The 23,807-nt window shown below is 36.1% G+C and overlaps 5 protein-coding genes across 5 annotated transcripts; 1 reads left to right on the top strand and 4 right to left on the bottom strand.

Annotated features, from left to right (window-relative positions):
- Positions 1 to 4,521: 4,521 nt before the first annotated feature.
- LOC117784479 lies at positions 4,522 to 8,438 on the top strand. Its single transcript, XM_034622228.1, has 5 exons — positions 4,522 to 4,612; positions 6,975 to 7,292; positions 7,355 to 7,426; positions 7,489 to 7,578; positions 7,651 to 8,438. The coding sequence occupies exons 1-5, from the start codon at positions 4,589 to 4,591 to the stop codon at positions 8,221 to 8,223; spliced, it is 1,077 nt and encodes a 358-aa protein (XP_034478119.1). The 5' UTR covers positions 4,522 to 4,588; the 3' UTR covers positions 8,224 to 8,438.
- LOC117784480 lies at positions 8,397 to 8,896 on the bottom strand. The gene is made up of 2 exons (XM_034622229.1): positions 8,761 to 8,896; positions 8,397 to 8,694 (listed from the first exon to the last, which is right to left on the bottom strand). Exons 1-2 carry the CDS (start codon positions 8,889 to 8,891, stop codon positions 8,460 to 8,462), a joined length of 366 nt encoding a protein of 121 aa, XP_034478120.1. The 5' UTR covers positions 8,892 to 8,896; the 3' UTR covers positions 8,397 to 8,459.
- A 1,198-nt stretch (positions 8,897 to 10,094) lies between these two features.
- LOC117785911 (cilia- and flagella-associated protein 61) lies at positions 10,095 to 16,922 on the bottom strand. The gene is made up of 14 exons (XM_034624176.1): positions 16,642 to 16,922; positions 16,282 to 16,581; positions 16,082 to 16,223; positions 14,870 to 15,024; positions 14,668 to 14,813; positions 14,206 to 14,498; positions 13,786 to 14,135; positions 13,338 to 13,530; positions 12,778 to 13,064; positions 12,483 to 12,719; positions 11,844 to 12,427; positions 11,422 to 11,585; positions 11,108 to 11,362; positions 10,095 to 10,558 (listed from the first exon to the last, which is right to left on the bottom strand). Exons 1-14 carry the CDS (start codon positions 16,920 to 16,922, stop codon positions 10,196 to 10,198), a joined length of 3,750 nt encoding a protein of 1,249 aa, XP_034480067.1. The 3' UTR covers positions 10,095 to 10,195.
- Positions 16,923 to 16,961: 39 nt separating this feature from the next.
- On the bottom strand, positions 16,962 to 22,608 carry LOC117785910 (cilia- and flagella-associated protein 61). The gene is made up of 14 exons (XM_034624175.1): positions 22,334 to 22,608; positions 21,956 to 22,270; positions 21,069 to 21,371; positions 20,908 to 21,015; positions 20,727 to 20,851; positions 20,396 to 20,673; positions 20,248 to 20,330; positions 19,714 to 20,188; positions 18,950 to 19,230; positions 18,073 to 18,887; positions 17,855 to 18,018; positions 17,545 to 17,796; positions 17,280 to 17,492; positions 16,962 to 17,231 (listed from the first exon to the last, which is right to left on the bottom strand). The coding sequence occupies exons 1-14, from the start codon at positions 22,606 to 22,608 to the stop codon at positions 17,040 to 17,042; spliced, it is 3,879 nt and encodes a 1,292-aa protein (XP_034480066.1). The 3' UTR covers positions 16,962 to 17,039.
- A 33-nt stretch (positions 22,609 to 22,641) lies between these two features.
- On the bottom strand, positions 22,642 to 23,737 carry LOC117785908. The gene is made up of 4 exons (XM_034624173.1): positions 23,606 to 23,737; positions 23,233 to 23,361; positions 23,018 to 23,174; positions 22,642 to 22,959 (listed from the first exon to the last, which is right to left on the bottom strand). The coding sequence occupies exons 1-4, from the start codon at positions 23,735 to 23,737 to the stop codon at positions 22,712 to 22,714; spliced, it is 666 nt and encodes a 221-aa protein (XP_034480064.1). The 3' UTR covers positions 22,642 to 22,711.
- Positions 23,738 to 23,807: the final 70 nt, after the last annotated feature.

Genomic DNA, 23,807 nt, shown 5'->3' with positions numbered 1-23,807 from the left:
TGACAAAAGACGTACGCTGCAAGTTGGCCATAATATAGCTATAAAGACATAATTCATGCAGTTGGTTGTTTTTGTTATGGACGCAACGTGACTTGAAATTTCTATGACAATTCAATTGTATGAGTGGCGGGTTCGTGTCTTAAGTCTTTTGTTGCCACATCGAATGGGGTCATGCTGAAATTGCATTTGCCTGACCTTGAAAGCTGCTGCAACTTGTGTCAACTTTCAGGGAAGTTCAAGCTCGAAGCTGTGGCAACTGTTGCAAGTTGTGGAAGTGGGCGCAACAGGCGTGCAATTAAAATGCCCAAACCGATCAACAAGCCATAAAAGAGCAACGAAAACATCGACAACAACAACTACAAACACTACAAGCTACCAATTGCCTTTGGTGCGTGCGATTTTGGAGTTGTCAACTGTCTGAAAGCGTAGCACAAAAGTGGTTCGGCCAGCTTCCACAAAGACGGCCCAAAATGTGCAGCATTTGCTTATTTTGGTGGTCCAAACAGGAAGCCAATCGGCATCAATCGGAAGTAAAAGGCACAGTTAAAGGCACAGCTGAGAAGGCGCCAGGTTCATTGGCCATTCGCAGGCTCATATGTTCAACAATTTGCCCCCTTTATCAACTGTCCACTGTCCACTGTTAACTAAATTTCCCCCTTCTCAGCTCTACACTGTGCAATAAATTATGTGCTTGGCACACGCCCACGCACGACACTTTAGTGATTGGCAAATCTCTGGCAATCTTTGGCTATTCAAATCAGGAGTGCTGCAGGAAGTGCATGCCAAAAGCTGCTCCAATTTTCATGCCGGAACCAATTGTAAATATACATATAAGATCACACACACACACACAGACAGACAGACAGACAGACAGACAGACGGACAGACAGACAGACAGACAGACAGACAGACAGACGGACAGACAGACAGACGGACAGACAGACGGACAGACAGACGGACAGACAGACAGACGGACAGACAGACGGACAGACAGACGGACAGACAGACGGACAGACAGACAGACGGACAGACAGACAGACAGACGGACAGACAGACAGACATAGCTATAGCGACCAGGGACTGTAATCATTATAAGTTTAATTATAAAACTCAAGAAATAATCAGTATTCTATAGGTTTTTTTTTTTGCTTAGAAATAATGATTATTTCTCAAGTTTTTTTGTTTTCTCAAAAATAATGATTATTTTATAAGTGGGCTGTCAGAGTTGCCTCCTTCTCCCTGTTACATACATTGCAACGAACACAATATACCCTTTTAAATATTTTTGAAGTAACGGGCATAAAAATACACCCTTAAACACTTAACACATTGACTGATTAAAGCCACGATATGGCGAGTCAGTGGCCAATACAAATATGAAAAGAAAAAAGAAACAACAAACAATAAACAAATCGGCATTACACGATCTGCATTTGAATTCGGTTCGAGTCAGAGTCGAAGTTGTAGACATAGACGAAAAGTAAAAGTGGTTCAACGGCTGCTGTGGCAGCGTTATCAACAACATCATCGTCAACGTTATGCGTCGACCTGCCATAACACTTCACTACACTTCACTTTATTTGATAGCCAGACAATCAGACACTTGAGTTTGTGCCATAAAAGGAAGTCATGAATATGGCCAGTGCAGACAGTGCACAAGGAAGCCACGAATCCGTACTTCATTCGCTTGGCCCTGGGCTATCCAAGTCGAGTATTTGTAGTTGGCTCTCTTTTGAGCCAACGCGTTACGCATTTCATTTGCACCGTCGCAGTCCAGATCCAGTTCCAGTTCGAGTTGGAGTTGGAGTTCCAATTCCAGTTCCAGTTGCACTTCCTGTTACTGGCTTTACTTTATTTATTTTACTTTGATGAATATTAATAAGAGTTTAGTTTTCATTTGGTGCGAATGTTGTTCGTTGAACTACCTGATGCTGTCACTTCCTTATGGACCAACTCCATGCCGTTGGACATTAACGCATTAGCGGTTGTTAAATGAAACCAAGGAAGCCCAATATTGTGGCTAACACAAATAACTTATAAATTTAGTTGATATATAGCAAAATTATTATATAAATCATTTTATTCTTTCTTTTTATATTTGTAAATAATATTACTATAGTTTTCAATAGCAGGAAATCTCTTATAAAAATAAAAAAGCAATTTTAAAATATTAAAAAAAAATTTGAGTGTTTTATCAGGCAATTAAACTGCCAGTTTTTATATTTATTATCTAACATAATTAGCTGGCTTTTGTTTTGACCATGAGCTACCCACTAAGCCTAGACACACACACACACACACACACACACACACACATACATTTATAACGGAACAACTCGGCCGCACGCATGCGAAAGTTGGAACTTTATTTTGCAGAGTGGGCAAATCTTTCTGCTCATTCATAAGAAACCGGGGGAATTGTTAAAAACTAAATCAACATGCAATTAATTTGGCTTTGAAAATGAAGCGAACCATTTAAAGAGCTCAACTTGAATGGAATTCCGCATGTTTTCCAGACTTTTCAAATATGTGCAAACTGAAGTGCAACAACAAAAGATGCAGGAAATACAAAAATAGACTTGCCGGCCAAGTGTTGCCACATTGTTGCACATGCAAAAATGCCAACACTGCACAATGGACAGTGGACAATTTCAGACAATTTGAACTGTTTTGTTTTTGTTAGATTCAAATTTGGCACGCAATGCGACAAAGCGACTGCCCTTAACCGAATTAAAGCTCCAACTTTGGCTTACAAATTACATTAAGTACTACTAATTGATACAACAGCCCCATTCCTCGGTCCCTGGCTCACAGTGCCCACTGTAAGTGTGTGCACATCAAGCGCCTCACGAGCGTGACGACCTTCAATGTTGTCGTTATTGAACAAGAATTCCCAAAACGCAACAACAAATAATCAAAAACCCAAAACCCAGAGGTCCGACGACAATCTGACAATCCAACAATACAACCATCCAGCAATCAAATAGAAAAAAAATAGACGCAATCCGTTGAACTGTTTTGTTTGTGCGTTTTCATACACGCAGAGAAAAAACGCAAGGTACAAAAATAAATATTGTATTTGATTTTTGGTATTAGATTTTAAAAGAAAACGTAGTAAAACTAAATTAAAACACTATAATTTAACAAAAAAAAGATACTATTGTTTTAAAGCTAATATGAATTTTAATTTAGTTTAGTTTATTTAAGTTAATTTTAATATTTCATGAAAATTTTTAAGTTAAAAATATTTCATATTTATTTTAAGATTTTCGTCTTTTTAAACTGAATTTATTTTAAGTTCCATAGCTCTGCGGCTGGAGTCGCCAGCCTGCCACAAATATACCATTTTTTTTAGTTTGAAAACCTGGGTTCGAGTTCCACTTTGTGAGATGCTGAAGGAGAACAATCATGAATAAAATTAAATAAAATAAACATTCTTCGTCAATGTATCTTAAATGTAGTTTTTATTCATAAAACTAAAAATAATTAATATAAAAAACACAATAACAAAAAAAAAAGGAAAAAAAAAAATTTATTTTTAACATAATACAATAAATTTGAAATTATTTGTTTTTTGTATATACAAAATAATTGTAATATGTTTCAAAATTGAGTTTGCTTTAAATTAAATATGAAAAAAAAATTGTAAGCACTTAAAAAAATTAGGTATAAATATATTCAATTTAAATATATTTCATATTTTTAAAGTGCTTACACTTTAAATGTACTAAATTAATATTTAACGCTTAATAATATAGTTTAATCAAAGTGTAAATATTAAATTATAAGAGCATTTTTCTCTGTGTGTAAAATTTGTTGTTTTTCCCATTTCGTGCTATTAATTTGCATTGCGCCAATGTTGTTGTTATTGTCGTTTTTGGTATTGTTTTTGATTAAGATTTATAACATTTATTGCCATAAGCCCGGACTGCGATTACAACATTTGGAGCACCAGCTGCAGCCGCTCCCCTCCCCCCTCCACCACTTCTCTCTTTTGTCTCTCTTTTCTCAGTCACGTCGCGCCAAAGTGATGCGAATGCACAGCACAAAAGAGAAGAGACAATACCGGCCCAAGTTAAGCTCGAGCTGAGCGCCAGTTGAGCTTTCAGAGCATAGGCAAGTCGAAAGCTTGCTCTTTTTTTTATTGTTTACTCGTACACACAAAACCGTTATCAGAATTCAAGGTCTTCGGTTTCTGCCTTAACGCGCTCTCGTTTTCGTTTTCGTTTGCTTTTTCGCTAGCTCTCATTTCTTTATCTTTATCGTTTTCCCATTTCATTTTCGTTTTTTGGCGCCGGCTTTGGCTCTGTCTGTGTCTGTGTGTGTGTGTGTGTGTGTGTGTGTGTGTGTGTGTGTGTGTGTGTGTGTGTGTGTTGACTGCACCTGTGCGCCGTCTATTTAACCTGGCTGCCCAATCTCCAGAGCGACAGTCTGCACCACGAAAGTGGCCCAAAGAGTTGCGCGCGTTGCCCACCCAGCGAGTGGTGGCCCCAAAGTAGTGTTTTATTATTCGTATTTAACAAGTGAATTGGTGTTACACTTTTGGTCTAGGGCCACCAAAACCCACAGCCAACGTTAAACGGGAGCCATGAGGATCCAGCGGCATTTTGTGGTAATTACAACAACAATGAAAAGTGTCAGCAAGTGTAAAAAGATAGTGAATTGTGTGTACATAAGAGTATTATTATCTAGCCAGCCAAGTGGAACTAATGGAATACAATTTTCAGAGTTTACTGCAATTTTCTAATAATTTGTTTACAAAACACTTTTATTCGTCTTCAAATTTGAATAAAAACATTCGAAATGCTTCAGAAATTTCTTGAAGTTTTTAGCTTGAAAGGTGCAAAAGTAAACTGAATAATTTTACACTTTGAACGAATTTTTATCGCAGTTATTACATCACAATATTTTATTGATATAAAAACTTAAACAGACATAAAATGAAGTAAAGCAGAATATTTAATTGAAAACTGTTGTAAAATTTTAAATGCTTTTATTGTCTGTGGTTAAGAGATTATTTGTTAGAATAAAACTAAGTTTGGATTATACAGATTATTTTTAGCAGCAAGGCAAATTGCTTATAATAAATAAAATATAGATCACGAATTTTTTCAGTGAATTTAAAATTTAATCAAATAATGATTAAAATGTCGCCACTGCTTAACTGAAAATCATTAGGGCGTGCTTTACTAATTTCCATAATCGGTTTTCCAACTTGGATACTTTCCAGGCATTGTCAAATAGCACGACATTTGAGGCTCTGTGTTTTTTCTATTTCTCTTTCCCTTTATTTTATTTGATTTTATTTTTTTATGCCTCTCAATCGCTTTGAGGCGCATTGTCAACAATTAAAAACGCACAAATATGACGGCGAGATGGTTTCATTAGCGCTTGTCCATGAAATGCATTGGAGTTGAGCTCTTTTCCCTCACGATCGATGATCCAACGGCTGGCAAACCAGTCGCGTCAAGATTACAGACGCAGTAGGCATCACTTGCCACTTTCACTGCCCACCAAACTGCGGAAGCTCGGACTCGGAATCCGTCTTGGACTGCGACTGCGACTTCGACTGCGCAGTCGTCGGCTGCGTCTGCGCACAATTAGCACCCTCAGTGCAAGCGATGAGATAATTTTTTTGCCGGCGCTAATTTTCATTTCATAATAATCGAGTCTAGTTGACATTTGAGCGCCAATTGATTGAATCGAATTCGAAAGATTAAAAGCTGTTTATGAAATTCCCCAAAGCCAAAGATGACAGCAAATTGACGCCAAATACTTTGACCTCGTCAGATATTCCAAATACAGAGCGTTACCCTTACAACAGCGTTGTTGGGAACGCCAACGCCTATTTATGCGGATCCAAAGCGACAGATTTGCATAATGCCGAGACACCTTTGACCAAATAAAGAAAGCAAGAAAGAGGCCGAACCCGAGCCCGAAACGCCAAATAGAAACACACATGCCCCCAAAATGGCGTTGACCTGCAGCTAGGTCAGGCATTATCATGTTGATCTGCCATATTTATGCTCCAATCCACAAAACTGACGTAACATTTCACTCTTACTTTTTTTTTTGTCTGGCAGTCAACGACAGTCAATGACTCGAGTGCAAATAACACTCGTGTGTGTACAGACAGAATGGGGCAAGCAAAGAAATGATGACCCAGATAAAACCAGTTTCAGCTTTAACGCTTCATATGAAGAATATTATATTAATTAACATAATCGTTGCGAATTCAAGTTGATCCCTAAACGGGCGCGAGTTCGTTGCCTAAGTCTTTTGTTTTGCTGTTGACTAATGCTGGATTTACTTTACTTTAGTTTTAGCTTTAACGCTTCATATGAAGAATATTATATTTAAACGTAATCGAGCACGCGTTCGTTGCCTAAGTCTTTTGTTTTGCTGATGACTAATGCTGGATAAATTTACTTTACTTCAGTTTCAGCTTTAACGCTTCATATGAAGAATATTATATTAATTAACATAATCGTTGCGAATATTTAAGTTGATCTCCAAACGGACGCGAGCTCGTTGCCTAAGTCTTTTGTTTTGCTGTTGACTAATGCTGGATTTACTTTACTTCAGTTTCGGCTTTAACACTTCATATGAAGAATATTATATTGATTAACATAATCGAGCACGCGTTCGTTGCCTAAGTCTTTTGTTTTGCTGTTGACTAATGCTGGATTTACTTTACTTCAGTTCGGCTTTATCGCTTCATATGAAGAATATTATATTAATTAACATAATCGTTGCGAATATTCAAGTTGATCCCTAAACGGGCGCGAGTTCGTTGCCTAAGTCTTTTGTTTTGCTTACTTCAGTTTCAGCTTTAACGCTTCATATGAAGAATATTATATTAATTAACATAATCGTTGCGAATATTCAAGTTGATCCCTAAACGGGCGCGAGTTCGTTGCCTAAGTCTTTTGTTTTGCTGTTGACTAACGCTTGCTGAATTTACTTTACTTCAGTTGGGTTTGCTCGGAGCGCTCTCTGTGGCCATCGGAGGCAGCCAGGCCAAAGCTGTAGGAGATCAGCAAACAGCCGAGTCCCAAGTGAGTAATACCGCCGTTGCGGAGAAGCGCATCGGTCACGGCTTTGGTCTAGGTCTTGACATCGGCGTTGATGCGCACGAAGTTCACGAGCATGTACACGAACATCACGAACATCACGAGCACCATGAACATCACGATCCTGGCTATTGGAAGAAGAAAGTCACGTGGAAGGAGGGCTGGAAGAAGATTTGGAATCCTGCCAAGAAACAGATTTGGAATCCATCCTGGAAAAAGGTTCGTACACAAAAGATTCTATAAAACTTCTCGATTTAAGTAATATTTGTATTATTCCATAGATTTACAAGCCACATTGGGTGAAGGTTCCAGGCTGGAAGGAGATTCAGGTTCCCGCTTGGAAGCAAGTTTGGGTAAGTAAGATTTAGAGACATGAATTATTGATTAACAATTAATGCGAGAAACTTTAATTTAGGTGCCTCATTGGAAAGAGATTCTAGTGCCTGCCTGGAAGGATATTCAAGTGCCCGATTGGAAGCAGTATTGGACACCGGAACTAGTCAAGGTACAACAAATCATTTGAGAACATTTAGAGCTCTTAGTAAAAATATTCTTAACTCGAAATAATTTGTTGTAGGTTGGCATTCCCGGCGAAAAGTTCTTGGGCAAGGATCACGAGGGCTGGGAGTATACTAGCCACGATCTGTGGAAGAAGAAGGTTGTCTGGAAGTCACACTGGAAGAAGATCTGGAAGCCAGCCAAGAAACAAATCTGGGTGCCTGAGAAGAAGCTCGAGTGGAAGGAAGCGTGGAAACAGTACTGGAAGCCAGCCAAGAAACAAATCTGGAACGACAAACTGGAATGGAAGGAAGCCTGGAAGCAAATCTGGGTGCCCGGCTGGAAGGAAATCTGGGTGCCTGGCTGGAAGAAAATCTGGAAGCCCGTTGTGATATCCGAATGGTTCCCCACACCCGATCACCATCACGATCATCATCATCACGACGCGGGCTGGGATTGGGATCGCAAGGACAACGCTGACATTAAAGAAAAGGACAAAGTGGTGTGGAAACGTGATGATAGCAATGCATCAGCGCCAAAGCCAACGCAACTGAAGCCAGTGGCAAACAACGATTTCCAAGCCAAGTCGCTGGAGGCGGCCAAATCACCAGTTGTCGCCACATCGCAGTCCTTTAAGTTTCCGGGCGCCTAGCAGCCTCAAGCCACTTAACTTAATTACCATATATGCCACCCACCCGAATCCAAGCTCCATGTAAATAGTTGCACACCAGTCGTTAGTTTGTAAGATTGTTCGTTGCATTGGCGTTAAGCGTCACTTTAAATTATCGCTAGACTTAAACAGTGTTTAATTAACAAATAAATAAATAAATAAATAAATACATATAATAATAGTTGTAATAGTTGTAATACTAGTTTTGGCTCAGTCTTTCAATCCTCATCGGAATGCTGCTGTTGCTGGCTAGCCGGCTTCTTCCAGGCATCAGGCTCGGGTGCATTGGGCAGCGGTACCCACTCGGTGTGTATTGTTGGTGTCCACACTTTCTTCCAAACGGGCTCATAGATACGCTTGGCCCGCCAGTACTTCACCCAGCGAGCATTCCAAGTGGTCCTATTTGTCCAGAAGCCATCCAATTGTGGATCTATGCTGTCCGTGTGACGCACGCTGCATAGAAATGAGATTCGCATTAAGTGAAAGTCGTTTTACCAGCCGCCAAATTACACAATTTACATGGTGGTTGTCTTGCCGCCCACACTCGACTCAATGCCCAGGCACAACAGCAACAACAAAGGCAGCATTAATGTCAGCATACAAAGCCGCCCACAGTTCCTCATCCTGTCACTAGCTGTGGACCCTTTCATGTTTCGCAATCGACTGACAGCACTTGAGTCATTTCTTCTAATGTTAAATAGCTCGCCATGCTGTGGCGCCACTTATTGAAATGCACCACGTGCCACACACGCCTCGCAAATGAATTGCAAATTCGCGCACTTTACTTGATCAACGCGTGAAAACTGTTATAAATAACGTAGCAACTTTGCCTTATATAATCCGACAAATCCAACAAATTCAAACAGCGACTCTTTTTTTTATACATTTATATTTACTTTTAATTTTTCGTTACTTTCTTTTAAAGTTTGCTTGGGAAAAAAAATGTGCCTAACAGGCAGAAGTAGGCATGATAGACCCTACAAAGTATATATATTCTTGATCAGTATTAATAGCCAAGACGATATAGCAAAGTCCGTCTGTGAAAACACCTAAATCGCAAAGACTATAGGAGCTAGAGACACCAAACTTGGCATTAAGGCTTCCCCACATTCCAGGCAGACCAAATTATTTTTTTTCTTGAATCGGAGCACTATATCATATAGCTGTCATGAGACCTATCGGTCAAAATTAAGTTTTAGTATGAAAAACTTTTTTGTTTTATGAGATATCGTAACCAAACTTATAGTATACGCATTTAAGTTTTTCTTATACATTCTGACTTAATTTAGTTTAAATCGGTTTACTATATCACATAGCTGCCATAGAACCGATCGGTCAAAAATCAAGTTTTGGTATAAACAATTTTTTTGCTTTATGAGATATCGGAACCAAACGGATAGAATATGCATAAAACGTGGTCTTATACATCCTTACCGAAGTGGGTTTAAATCGGACCACTATATCATATAGCTGTCATAGGACCGATCTGGCGAAAATAAAGTCTTAGTATGAAAAACTTCTTAGTTTTATGAGATATCGTAACCAAACTTATAGAATATGCATTTAAGTTAATTTTATACATCCTCACTGAAGTTGGCTGAAATCGGTCTACTATATCATATAGCTGTCATAGAACCGATTGGTGAAAAATCAAATTTTAGTATGAAAAACATTTTTGTTTAAGAGATACCGTAACCAAACTGACTTGATACGGAAGATTTGAATTTCGATTAATAAGGAAAATTCTACTTTAGCTAATATAGTAGTAATTATTCCTACTTTTGCATATTAATAATATTTAATACGTCCATCATTCAAAGCCTACTTTTTACAGCCAGCTAAAAAAATTTCGCTGCCTACTTTACGGCGCAAAGTTTATTTTTAATGCTTTCAAGCGGCATATTACAAGTGTAACAAAGTATTCGATACAAATGTACAAAAGATGTTACTTAACTTAATCCTGTCTCTCCCAATCTTCCGGCAGTGCAAACTTATTGATAAACTCATGACGATGCGATCGCAGAAATTTAAGTAGATTGCCTTCCACAAAATGTTTGCATGCCACATCAAACTCCGCATCGTCAATATCCAATGACTTGATCACACTGTGCTTCTGTCTCATCAACGTAGTGAGTGTGTGTCGATTCTTCTCTTGCAAATCACCGAAACGATCGTGCATTATGTATTCCGTCCAGGGTTCCTCAAAGAAGCTGATAAAGTTCTTAATCAATCCCAATTGATGGCGACTTTTTAGATTATTGAGCAGCGTGTCGTGTTTGCCGCAAAAGTATTCCAGAAAGACAAGCGGTTTATTTAACTAGACGAGGAATCAGTTGGGTTTAGAAGAGGATAAGCATATAAAGTCTGTAGTGAATTTATTGACAGTAAAAGTAGAAATATAAAATTTTAATTTATACATAGCTTTAGATATTCTTTTTCGCATTTTAATTAAGAAAAATAAATAGATAAATTTTTCGATATAAAAAAATATACATCTAACCTATCAAATTTCAGCTCTCTATAGTCAACTTTTTTATTAAACTTAATCTGGAGACTGGAATTTATATTTAAAGATTTTATAGAGCTTAAAATATATGTTCACGACAGCAAAGCACGGAAATAAAAAGTATTCAATTTACATACAGTAAAAATTCTTTATAGTGAACTTAATCATATATATGGTATACAAAAATAAAAAAGCTCTCACTATTATAATATTTTTTCCAACATTCAAATTAAAACTAATAATTAAAATAATATAGAGCAACTCTATTTAAAGAAATTTCTATATATTAAAGTGATTTTTTTATAGCCGGCTTAATTCAGCATAGCTGAGTTTGACTGTAGTAAGATCAGTTCAACTTACATTCTGTGTCACACAAGTTATCTCCTCCACAATTTTATTCGTGCTCATGCGAATGCGACAAAAGTCACCTTTATAATATGTGCTCATCACATGACTATACGTGTTGTCCAGTTTTCCCAATAGATAACGCTTGGGCGTCGTTATCTTAACGATCTTGTGGCCCATGGGCAACAGAGCACGGAATATAACAGGTTTGCTAAATCGAAAATCCTTTTTGCCATGCGATTCCTGATTCAACTGCAGTATGTCTACCAACTGAAAAAAAGGAATTCGCGATTCTATAAAGATGGTCATAACTATAAATGGTAACTCACCCTCTCAGCCATCTCTAGCTCACTGGTATGTGTATATTGATAGAATACCTGCCAGATGATGGCTACATTCTTGCCAGCTGCATAAATATTTGGATCATTTGTGCAAAAGTTTTCATCCACTAGGATCTGTCTGTCCTGCACTCTAATTCGACTTTTTATGAGCACTAAAAGCAGAGAAGGGCTTTTACATTAATTATCTCAAATCTAAAGAATTTATCTTAAATATTTTATTTTTTTTCAGAAGAAAACTTTAAGTAATTAAAGTTAACATCGATTCTAAGAAAGTCCTACAATATATATTATTTGATTTAAGCATTGAATATTTGCTTTAAAAACAGATGGAGAACAAAAATTGTGTTTATCAGTGTGGGAGAACTGCGGAAAAAATGAAGCAGTGTTGGAAAACGGCTTAGAAAACTTACTCTGCTCAGTTGGTGCGGTTAAATGATTCTCCAGAAAGTTGATAAATAAATCACACTCCAAGGACAACAATTCGTTCTGTGGAAATTTTTGGAAATTAGCCGTTTTAATAAACGAAACATTTTTGTAGAAAGTAAAGTCTCTAAAATTGGTCGATTCATAAATGGTAATGCCCAAATCCGCAACCATTTCAATCAGAATATTATCCAGATTCTTGTCAGTATTGGGAATATTTAAATACTCTGGTTTTTCGACCTTCAGAGGCTGTACATAAGTAATATCCTCAGGCTGGCAGCCGTGTTTCAACAGAAAGTCGATGCACTCGTAAATCGCCAAAGTATAACCATAGATGACAATTCGTTTGTTAGCCAGCTTGCTGTTGTTTAACTCAATAATCTTGTAATAAATAATAATCTTATCCAGACGGCTATTGATATGGGCATAATTGTAGGGCATATCGGAGGTTTTTCCCTTGGGAATCTTGGCCTGTACATCGGCAGGTGGACCATATTTGGTATCACACAGCAGCAGCAATTTTTCATAATGAATCTTACAGTTGTTGTCCAGACTGACAACCTTTTCATTGCTGCAAATGGTGCGTACACGTAATAAGAATTTTATATAGTTTGAAGGGAACTCACCAATCGATATGCTCGACTTTTCCGGGCACAAAGTGTATCCAGTTGCGTAAATCTAGACGCTGCGTGGCATCCATAACAAATGGACAGGAGTTGCCATTGTTCAGATAGCAATCACTACGATCCTCACAATAGGCACAATGAAGATCATAATCATATTCCGCCTCGATCTCGCCATACTTGCAAATAACCGTAATGTCCAAATAAGTCAAACAATTCGAAGTATTTACATTCTTAAAACTGCATGCAAATATTACAATATTATATTGAATTTGTAGAATATTCAAACCAAACTTACTCTGGCGTATTCCAGCTGAAAACCATGAGACGCAGTAGAGCCTTGCATATTTCCGAATATCCCACGATAACCAATGGATTCTGATTGCCAATGTATTTGGATGGACAGAGATTGTGACGGAATAGATAGAAATTATCCCTGACGCAGTTAATCCTTGGCAATGGCACCACTCTCGATGCTCTCCTGAAGCACTTCTCATTATTGGTATCGATAAACCAATTTCTCTTCATGCGACGCGGCTCCACAGGCATCATCTTAAAGGCCAAATCATTGGGCATTACAAGGCCCTAAATAGAAAACAATAAAAAACGCTGTAGTCCAAAACTTAAAGATACACATTTCTCGATTTAATTATATTAATTGTACTTAAGAGTTTGAAACTCAATTGCCAAACAAATTTCTACATTTGAATAAACTTAAAGTAGTCATAACTGCCTTAGTATATATCCGATTTAGAAAATATTAAATGAAATGATAAACAATCTGGAAATGTAATTTTTACCTCCAAAAAGAGTTTTCTATCTTAAGAAACGTAAGTGTTGTGATAAAGCAAATCTTACCGAAATCGGTCGAAAATAGAAGAGTTCCCTAAAGCCTGTCCTTAGGGACACAGTGCGCAGGATCTCATCGCTCCAGATGTGAAAATAAGGGTGCAGTCGAAGCATTACGATCTCGCCACGATCAAAGGTCAAATAGTTCTCATCGTAGGGCAACCAGAACTGCTTGTAAATGCTCTCATAGTTAGAGAAAGAACTGCAGATAAGGAAAAAGCATGTAATATTGGATGAAACTTAAAAACAAGGACTGCAATTACTAAAAGTTTTAAAATAAAATATTGATTATATATCTATTTGTTAGTTAAATGTATAATGCTTAGAAAACAATGCTGAATTTATTTGATTATTTAAAAATTTCAAGCTAATAATTAAGTTGTAATTTCATTAAATTAAAATATTTTTATCGTCGTTATTTTTTATTTAAATTTGATTTTTTTCGATAAAAACTTACCGAAGCACCACAAATCCAACTGTTGTGCTGTTTTCTCTTCCCAAATTTCCGCAACGTATAATCCACATGCTAAACTCCGGCTTCAGATTTTCCAGGACATCCATAGCAATATGGTGCAGTAACTGGACAGCATGATTGTCATCGAGTGTTGTGTGTGGTGCTAAATGTATATGCTGGGTAACTATGGTCTCAGTGCTTGATTGATGTGCCACATAATTTGGAAACATGCTAATTATATCCGGCATATCATCCTTCTCCAGCGGATAAACGCTCAGCTCCGTGTTTATCGAACTGCGATGGACCACAAAAATCTCATCAGACATTACACAATCCGGTCGATGTGGCACACGCTATAAAAATTATTAAGAAAACTGTAAGTTAAAAATGTAAAATTTCTAATTTTATTGTTATCGAACCCACTGTAAAGTACTTCAGCAAGGCCCACAAACTGAGTGAGAAATTGGTACCAGGTCGTATGGGCACCACACAGTAATCACACTCTGGATACGCACTAAACATGGCGCATAGATAGTAGAAGGTATACTCCATTCTCAGACTGGGATGCAGTATGAAGTTCTTTAGTACAAAAGCTCGACCTGCCGCTGCCAGACCGTGTTTTTTGACCCTCGTCGAACTTCTTCGATGACTCGCATCATAAGTTATCTCCAAGATTTTCGAAACTCGCGTCAAATACGTGCTGGCCGACTTTAGTCCTACAATTAAAAAAAAATTATAGTAAATTCTAGAAAAACATATATACTATTTTAAATTTTTAGCTGCTAAGTTTTGAAAATAAATAAATCATGAAATTTAAATATTTTTATAGATTTTAAATTATTAAAGCTATCGTGATAATAATATTTATTTGCATTTTCGACTTACTATCGCTTATGTATCTGAATGTAGTGTATACGCGCTCCTGCTCCGTTAAATGGTATTTCTCTACAGGTTTCAATACAACACTACGATGCTTGTCGAAATTAATTAGTTTTGTGTCCACAGGACGCAAACCAAAATGCTCGGCGAAACTGCAGTAAAAGATGATTTAAAAAGTACTCAAAATTGCATTGATCGATAAACTCACTAGACTTCCACCTTGACTGAGCTATGTGGTGCATCGGGTGTACAGGAAACCAGATTGCCCACATTCTCCAAATCATAGTTCTTGATCAATTGCTCAATGTCAATGTCCTCGGAAAGCCACATCATGCCAGTGCTGCCGCTGCTTTGAATGCTATCCTGAAATGCAAGGGTTACACTGATAAAAAAATGGTATCTTTTGAAACTAAATTGATTCATATTAATTTTTTTCAGTTTCTATTAACAATCAGCAAATCATAATCTTATTAAAATAAAAACTTATTACGCTTTCTCTCTCATGTCAAGAACCAAATACCGAAAGTTATGTACCGGTACGGTTGTGGTATAGTTGCTAGGTCAAAGAGTTGTCGAACTTTCAACTGTCATAACTTGATCAAAACTGAATAGATTTTCAAACGGAATGTCATTTTGATCATGATTTGGCCTCTAAATTTATTCTGTATTTAAATTTTGTTCATTTAGAAAACTTTAATCTTTCGACCAAGATTCGATTTTGATGCTAATGGTCCCCCCTTTGAATTTTCGAAAAATCAAAATTTTAAATCTCAAGTTTTCACTTTAAATCAACTCCTTATATCTCAATTAGTATAACACAACACTTTAAACTTGATTCTGAGACCTTTCATTTTTTTGAAAAAAATCATGTGAAATTTAACAAAAATTTTGACTTGTAAAGTGACTAAATCCACAGTCTGACCAACTTCAAACTGTCATAACTTGATCAAAACTGAACCGATTTTCCAACGGAATGTCATTTTAATCATTATTTGGCATTTTAATTCATTCTGCATTTAAATTTGATTAAATTCTTTAAAAAAAATATTTTCCTCTAAATTCTACTAGATATAGATTTCGATGCTAAGGGTCCCCCCTTTGAAATTTCGAAAATTCAAAATTTTAAATCTCAAGTTTTCACTTTTAATCAACTCCTTATATCTTAATTAGTAAAAAAAAACAACACTTTAAACTTGATTCTGAGACCTTTCATTTTTTTGTAAAAAATCATGTGAAATTGAACAAAAATTTGGACTTGTAAAGTGGCTAAATTCGCAGTCCAACCAACTTCAAATTGTCATAACTTGATCAAAACTGCACCGATTTTCAAGCGGAATGTCATTTTGATCATGATTTGCCCTCTTAACACATTCTGCATTTAAATATCTTTAAATTTGTCCCAGGTCTGTTTATTTCTTACCTCAGTGACAATAATTTTATCCTTATCCATTTTGCCAGACGTGCCCAGAAGCAGCTCGGCAATATAATAATCACCATGTTCTTCCCTCATATGAGGCTCCTCGACATCAATCATTTCAATCACATCGTCGTTATCCTCGGGTCTGACAATTATATAAATAACTTTATCAATAATATATATTATAATTTTCGCAGACTTACAAGGCCTTTCTAAATGTGACCATTGGCATTATGTTTGCGCGACTTATTATAATAATTGTGGGCAAGTTTTTACGAGTATACATATCGAAATCATTGGGATAGTAAACCCGACCATATTTCTCAAGCAACTCGTACTCCTTGGCCGAATAGTTTGGTGGTCTGGTAATGATAACAAATCCCACTTTATGCTCGCGATAAAACACTTCCAACAAGACAAGTTTCAGGATCTTATCATACATAGCTGTATGAATGTAGAAATTCAGAAAAATTGTATTCATCAGGGAGATGGGCAAGTCCACGCTTTGAAAAATAATTAACAGATTCAAGTAAACAACTTTAATGCAATTTTAAATTGCTTACCAAAAGCGACACTTTATCCACTGTATCCACAAATCGTTGGAGAGCACAGCTATATTGGGATATATACAGAATTCGCAGTAAGCTAGAAAATGCGTTGGATCGTCGATTAGATAGACAACCAGACGATGGGTTTGATACTCTTGAAATAACTGGGAAACGGGAGCATCCAACTTCTCCCCAAAGTAACTAGATGAATCGGACTGAAAGAGCGCCTCAATTTGATCAATATCAGAGCTGCCCGCAGTGCGAACCACATAATCTGGTTCCGTCTCCGTTTCCATTTTCAATATTAAATATTATATAAAATAAAAAAATTGGTATAAAATTGAAATACATATATTTCGAGTGAATGTAGAATGTAACAAGTATTTCATGGATCTATTACTACAATTTTAATTTCATTTAAAATTTGCTTTAGTCCCTTTGGATTGAGACATGTAAATTTCGCCAATGTCCTCTCCCAAATAGTCCTCGGGTAAAGCATATTTATGCTGAAAGTCCTGGCGATGTGTGCGCACAAATTCAAGAAGATTGTGTTCCAAAATATGTTGATTGACCTCAAGAAATTGCGCTCCCGCACTATTTTTACGCTATACAATATTTTAAGATTAAATGATGGTAATAATATAAAGAGTTACTACCTGATCGAGAGTCAGTAGCATGGGCTTTAAAAGCTTGTGGTTCTCGGCCTGAAAGTCCTCGAAATCCTCGTGCATCAGAAGCTCTGTCCAAGGCTCTTGGAAGAACCTCAAGAAACACTTGATACTGCCGTCCTGATAATGTGACTTTAGATTATTTAGCATCTTCTCATGTTTGCCACAGAAATGCTCCAAATAATCAAGGCTTGAAGACTATAGAAATATTAACATAAAGTAGTTTTAAAAATAAAGAATATCAGCTCACATCTTTGGTTACAATAACGATCTCATCCACCATCATCTTGGACGATAGACCAATCCGACAAAAGGTATGATCATTATAGGTGGTCAGCGTACACTTGCCACAACCAACTGTGCAACTAGCCAAATATCGACACGGCATTGTCACTTTCGTAATAAAATAATCCAGTGGTAAAAGGGCACGATAAAAAGCCGGCTGTAAATACTTTTCCTGAAAGGGTTTCTCAGACTGACGCAAGCCCATTATGTGCATTAACTATAAAAGAAATAAGTCTTAAAATTATCAAAAATAAATATTATTAAGAAAGTGCAACCTTTTGTGCGGTTTCCATTTCACTGGTAAAACGATATTGATAATTGACGGGTTCATTAAACTCTATAAAGTTTCCCACTGCGTAAATATCTGGATCATTTGTCTGAAAGTTTTTGTTAACCAGAATGCGATTGTCATTCAGGTCAATACACGAATCGATTAGCCCTATCATAAAAGAAAAGACAACTAAAATATATTCAATTCATAAGAAGAACTTACATTTCTTAACATAACGATCCAAGTAGCCCACATTAAAGGATATGAATATATCACAATCAAAGGTGACCTCTTTCTTATTAAAGTCTGTAAAAACCACTTCGATAATAAAATTGTAGGCGCCATGTTGAATCCAATGGGAAAAGGTAAACTCTCTATATATAGTGATATCCAAGTCCTCCATCATATCATCGAGAATAAATTGTATATTTTCATCATCAGTGGGTGTCTTAAACTTTTGCTCTTCCTCAGTGCCGAGTTTCACATGGGGAATCACAAGGATCACTCGAGAAGGACTTACACCATGGGAGATGAGGAAGGCAATGCACTCATATGTGCTCAGATCGTCACCATAAATGAGTATACGATAGCTACGTTTCATATCCTCCAACAGAACTCGAACCTTATAGAACAATATAAAGCGATCAATGCGATGATTGAGTTGAATAAAGTTATAAGGTCGACGACCCTGTTCATCAAAGGTAACAGCTTTTTTCAAGCTAAATTTGACACTGTTCATCAGCAGCAATGTATCGTAATAGATTTCACAACTCTTGTTGATTTTCACATACTTCTTGTCCCTGTTTATGTAATTCACGTGTCCGGCCACAAAATGCACCCAATATCTGAGATTCATACGGGCTACAACATCACGCACATAGCAGGAAGTATTCTCATAGTACATAAAGCAGTTCTTTGAGTGCTGGCACTCAGGACAAAGGAAAGTGCATTCATATTCGGCCTCCACGGTGCCAGGTTCCGCAATTACAGTTACCTGTAGACGTGGCAAACAGGTGTAAGTCTCCGCATTCTTGTGACTGTAGAAAACATATCTTCAGTAAAATTGGGGAGTCTTATTTAACAGAGAAACCAAACTCACTCTTTGCTGTTCCACACAAAAACCAACTGTCTCAAGAATGCTCTACACTCGGAAGAAAAGCCAATGATGACCAAGCGATTTGTATTGCCAAAGAATTTCGATGGATTCAACTTGTGACGATAGATTGTAAGATGATCTTCGTTATAATCATAAGTGGGCAGACCATAAATTTCTTTTGAAGGTTTCTGAGGTGTTGGTATTGTATTGAACCAATATTTCTTCCTGGAATTGGGTTCAATAAGCATCATAGCCGTTTTCAAATCATTTGAGAATATGTGTTTCTGTAAACCAAATCAAAAAGAAGTTTTTCATGAAGAATACAAATAAAATAATATGTATTTTATAGAAAAAAAATAAATAAGAAATCTATAATATAGAAGAAATACAATTTAAATTTACTAATCTGATTACAACTTTTTAAAGTCTATTATGTATTCTTTCAGTATGTCAAAATATAAAGTTACATACTATTTTTATTTGTCAATTTCAAATCTAATTTTGTAATTTATTTACAAGTTTTGAATTATTATTTTTTTTTTTTGGTTAATATTTAAAAAATTGGTAAATAAAAAAAAGAGCTATTGAAATATTTGAAAAAAATTAATTTAGTTCACAAGATAAACGTAATTATTAAATTTAATAATACAGAAGCAAAACAAACATTGTTTACTTAAATAAACAAAATAATAAAAGAGATAATAGAAAGAATAATCACCAAATCAAAGAAAAGTTCGCTTTAGGGAAGTATTTTAAAAGCAACTTACCTTACGAGCACAAAAATAATAGAAATCAAAATATTTCGTTTTTCCCGACAGATTTCGAAAGATGACATCACAACTATTATGGAATAAGGGATGTAACTTTAGGGATATTATCTCGGCACGTTCGTGAACCAAGTGATAATCGTCCTTGGGCAGATGATAATGTCTATGCAGATCATCATGATAAAGGAATCGTCTGAGGATCACAAATCCTATTGCGGTATTTTCCTTGGCCGGTTTACTGGAATTTCCACAGCGTATGGTAAAGACATCGAAGTCGCTGGAATCATTAGCCAGAACATCTTCCATTATTTGCTCAATAACTATTAACTCGTTGTCACTGTGAGCATGGGTATTGACCTTTGAACTGTAGGAGAAGCTGCTGCTGGCCGATAAACCCTTTTTGTCAATTTCTAATTGAAAATTCTTTGCCAGACCTTGAACAATATCAGCATCCTCTCGTTGCAAACGATACAAGCTACAAAAAGAAAAGATTTATCAGTTAAATGTGAATTTATCATAAGATATTTTCCATACCTGATTTCACCAAAGATATTGCTACGATGTGTTATATAGATCTCATCCAAGTTGCTCATCTCACTGGGTCGCTGGGCCACGGGCTACAAGAATATTATTTAAATTAAATAAGGAAATTAAGAACTTCTTTTTTAACTTTTTGACTTGCCATAAAATATTTCAGCGCCTCCAAATGACTGCGCAGGGGCGTGGCACTCTGAGGAATTTCCATAATGCAATAATCGCGATCGGGAAATACCGAAAACATGGCGCACAAATAGTTAAATAAACGATCCAACGGAAAATCCTTGTGAACACAGATGAACTTCAAGGCAAACACATTCGATGCTCTTTGAACTCCATCTGTATGTTTCAGATTATCCGTATTATAGAACAGATTAATTGATTTCTTTTGCTGATCATTGTAGTACTTAATCGTGATAATATCTAAAGTAAAAAAATATTTAATGCTATTGATATGAATTAAAGTTGCAACTTACTCTCGAAAATATACATGAATTTCAGATAAAGCAATTCAACCATAAAGAATTTATTTAGCGTCTTTGAGTTATCAACAATTTTTCCTTGTATCGAGCTGACTTTGAACTTGCCCCCACTAGCCACACTAAAGAGGAGAAAAAAGAAGTTAAAGTTGTACTTAAAAATAGGATTCAAAAATACCTGACACCACTGTCATTGCGTTGAACACCTCCCAAAATTGTTGTGGATTCCAAATCGTCCATTGCATCAGCTGTAAACAGATTTGCCTCAACCTTGGGCTCCATTGATCTGAGTTGGAGATCTTATTATAAGATAATAGAATAGCTAACTTGATTACTCACAAAACATTGATGGTCTCAAAGCTATAAGGCTTTGAGGGATTGAATTTCATCAGATTGCCAAAGGTTTCCAACTCGTAGTTCTTAACATAGAACCTTATGTTCACATTTGAGTCCAGCCACAGAAAACCAGATGTGGTTAATTCCTGAAGCTCGTTTTCAGTCTCGGCCACAATCAAGACATTATTCTTGGCCTCCTCATCCTGTCGCATCAATTCTTCGGCTATATAAAAGTCACCGAACTCGGCTCTCATTTGGGGCAATTCGTATTCGTGGATCTCAATGATATCGTCATTATCTTCGGCCCTAAGAAAAATACCATAGCCGTACAAAAATAATATATAAATAAATTCATATTAGAGTTACATACAAAATTCCAATTTTAGTCGTAAATTTATGTGCATTTTTTTATGCTGTAAATCATTTTATATTCTTATTTTAAATTAATTTTCAATTCAATTAATTTTAATTAGACTTTAATTTTATTTGTTTTAAGAAAAAACTTAAAACTAAATTTTATTAATATCAATATTCAATATCTAAGATTTTTATTACAAAAATTAAGGGTAAGTCTTAAATTAAAACTTTTTATTAAAAAAAAAAACTTAATATAATATTTTTAAGAAAAAACTTGAATTTTATTTAAATCAATATTCAATATTTTTACTACAAAAATTAAGGGTAAAGTGAACCATTTTTCTTAAAACAAAAAACTTATTATAATATTTTTAAAGCAATTTTTTAAATAAATTGTTAAAATATAGGGAATTTTTTTTGAAGAAAAGTTACAAAAATTTTAAAATTATTATTATCTTATTTTAAAACATAAGAAAGTTGACTAAAAATAATAGTTGAATAAGACAGATTATGTCCATAAATTCTATACTCACAGAGCCTTGCGATAAGTGATCCTGGGAAGCAGATTATATCGATGAACGATATACAGTGATTGGGTGTTATTAGATGAGATGCTAAACTCGCGGGGATAATAGACCTTGGCGAGCTTTTCCAGATCATCAAAGCTCTCGGCATAAAAGCTACTGTAATGGGGAAGTACGGGCATCTTAACTGCGATCACATATGTAACACGAATTTCAATATAGAAGACCTCTAGCAGAACATCGCGTAGGACATTTGGATGATCGCTGGCATAGATGCAATAGTTGAAGAAAAGCGTATTCATCCAGCTTATATTGTCAACAATGCTAAGGTTGGAGTTTGTGCTGATAACTCGGGTTTATTTAATTTTATATCGAATGTGTCTTTACCAATATCTTTCGTTTAGCCACTCTAACCAACTGTCGCTCAGCAATGGACCGATTGCTGGATAGTTCCGGAACTCGGCATATGCCACAAGACTGCTATTTTCTTGATTTGTCTCCACGACCAGACGATGGGTCTGATAGCTCTTGAATAGATTATCCTTGGCTCCATATTTGGCACGTTTGTTACCAAACCATTTGGCTTTCTGCACATAGGTTAAAGAGGCTATATCATCCAGATCATCTTTGGTTGCCCTGCGCACCTTGTAATCCCGTGTCATTTGTATGTACCCTCAAAAAAAATAGTGTATATATGTATTTGTATATGTATCTGTATTTATTTATTTAGTGTTGTCATTTTTTGATTTATAAATCCCATTCGTATTATTCAAGTAATTGATTAGCGGGCACTTTTAATCCATCAATGGCATAACATTTGGCTCTAGCTCTTTCGCAGAAGCTTTGATCCTTGCCATCCAAACTATTCGACTCCCAGCGAAAATAGGGACATTCGTGTTTCTGATGATAATCCATGACGCACATATGCAATAACATAAAGTAGGGTCTACAGGCGTTCTTCAGTAAAGATTTAATACCTGGCGTGGACTTGAGCAAATTAAATTCCAGTTGAGCTGAGCAGCAAAATAAAAAAGTTAAGAATATATCAATTTAAAAAGTAATTTATCTCACTCTTTTTGCGACAACTCTCATAGGACTTGAGGAAATAATCCTTCTCCTTGGGTCTCTCTTCATATAATTGCTCTGCTTCCAGTTGAACCATCTTCATATTTAGTGCATCTCCCTTGCCAATAAACTTGCTCCTCTTGTAAACACACTCCACAAAACACTAGAAGAATTATACCTATTAAATATCAATTATTAGTTTAGTCTACCGATATACGAACCGACATAAATTTAAATAGTTTGCCCAAATCTTCACTATCTTCATCCGGCATTTTTGAAGAGTGGATGGTCATACATTTGGCAATATTTGGACTATCTCCCATGAAAAATTCAGAGCAGCAACCACTGCGCTAAACAGAAAAGAAAAAGGTAGAATAAATTTATTCATTCTAAAAATTCATATCACTTAATGAATTTTTAGAATTTTTATATTCGTCAACCAAATAAAAATAAAATTCATAGAGCTTTATTATTCAGAATGTTTCAGAATGTAATTTATCTAGCAATTAGAAATCATATTATATTTAAAATGTGGGACTTTTAAGTACGAATGCTTTAATTTAATTTGCATTTGTTCAAGTCATTTTAGCTCACCTTCTTGGAGCAGCTTTCCTCAGTCAGAGACTCTACTGAATCAACTGCTTCCTCGCTGTCCTCGCCAAGGATTTGGTCAGCAAAAATCAGACCAAATATCAGAATAATTACTGTATAATTGAGCTGGTTCATTGCTCACTGAATTGCTTAAATTAAACTGAAATAGAATAACTTTTCGAAAAGACCCTTTATAGCATTGGTA

Source organism: Drosophila innubila (assembly GCF_004354385.1).
Source record: "Drosophila innubila isolate TH190305 chromosome 2R unlocalized genomic scaffold, UK_Dinn_1.0 1_C_2R, whole genome shotgun sequence".
NCBI lineage: Eukaryota > Metazoa > Arthropoda > Insecta > Diptera > Drosophilidae > Drosophila > Drosophila innubila.
The sequence above is the reverse complement of the archived record's forward strand: the minus strand, read 5'-3'. Positions and strand labels throughout refer to the sequence as shown.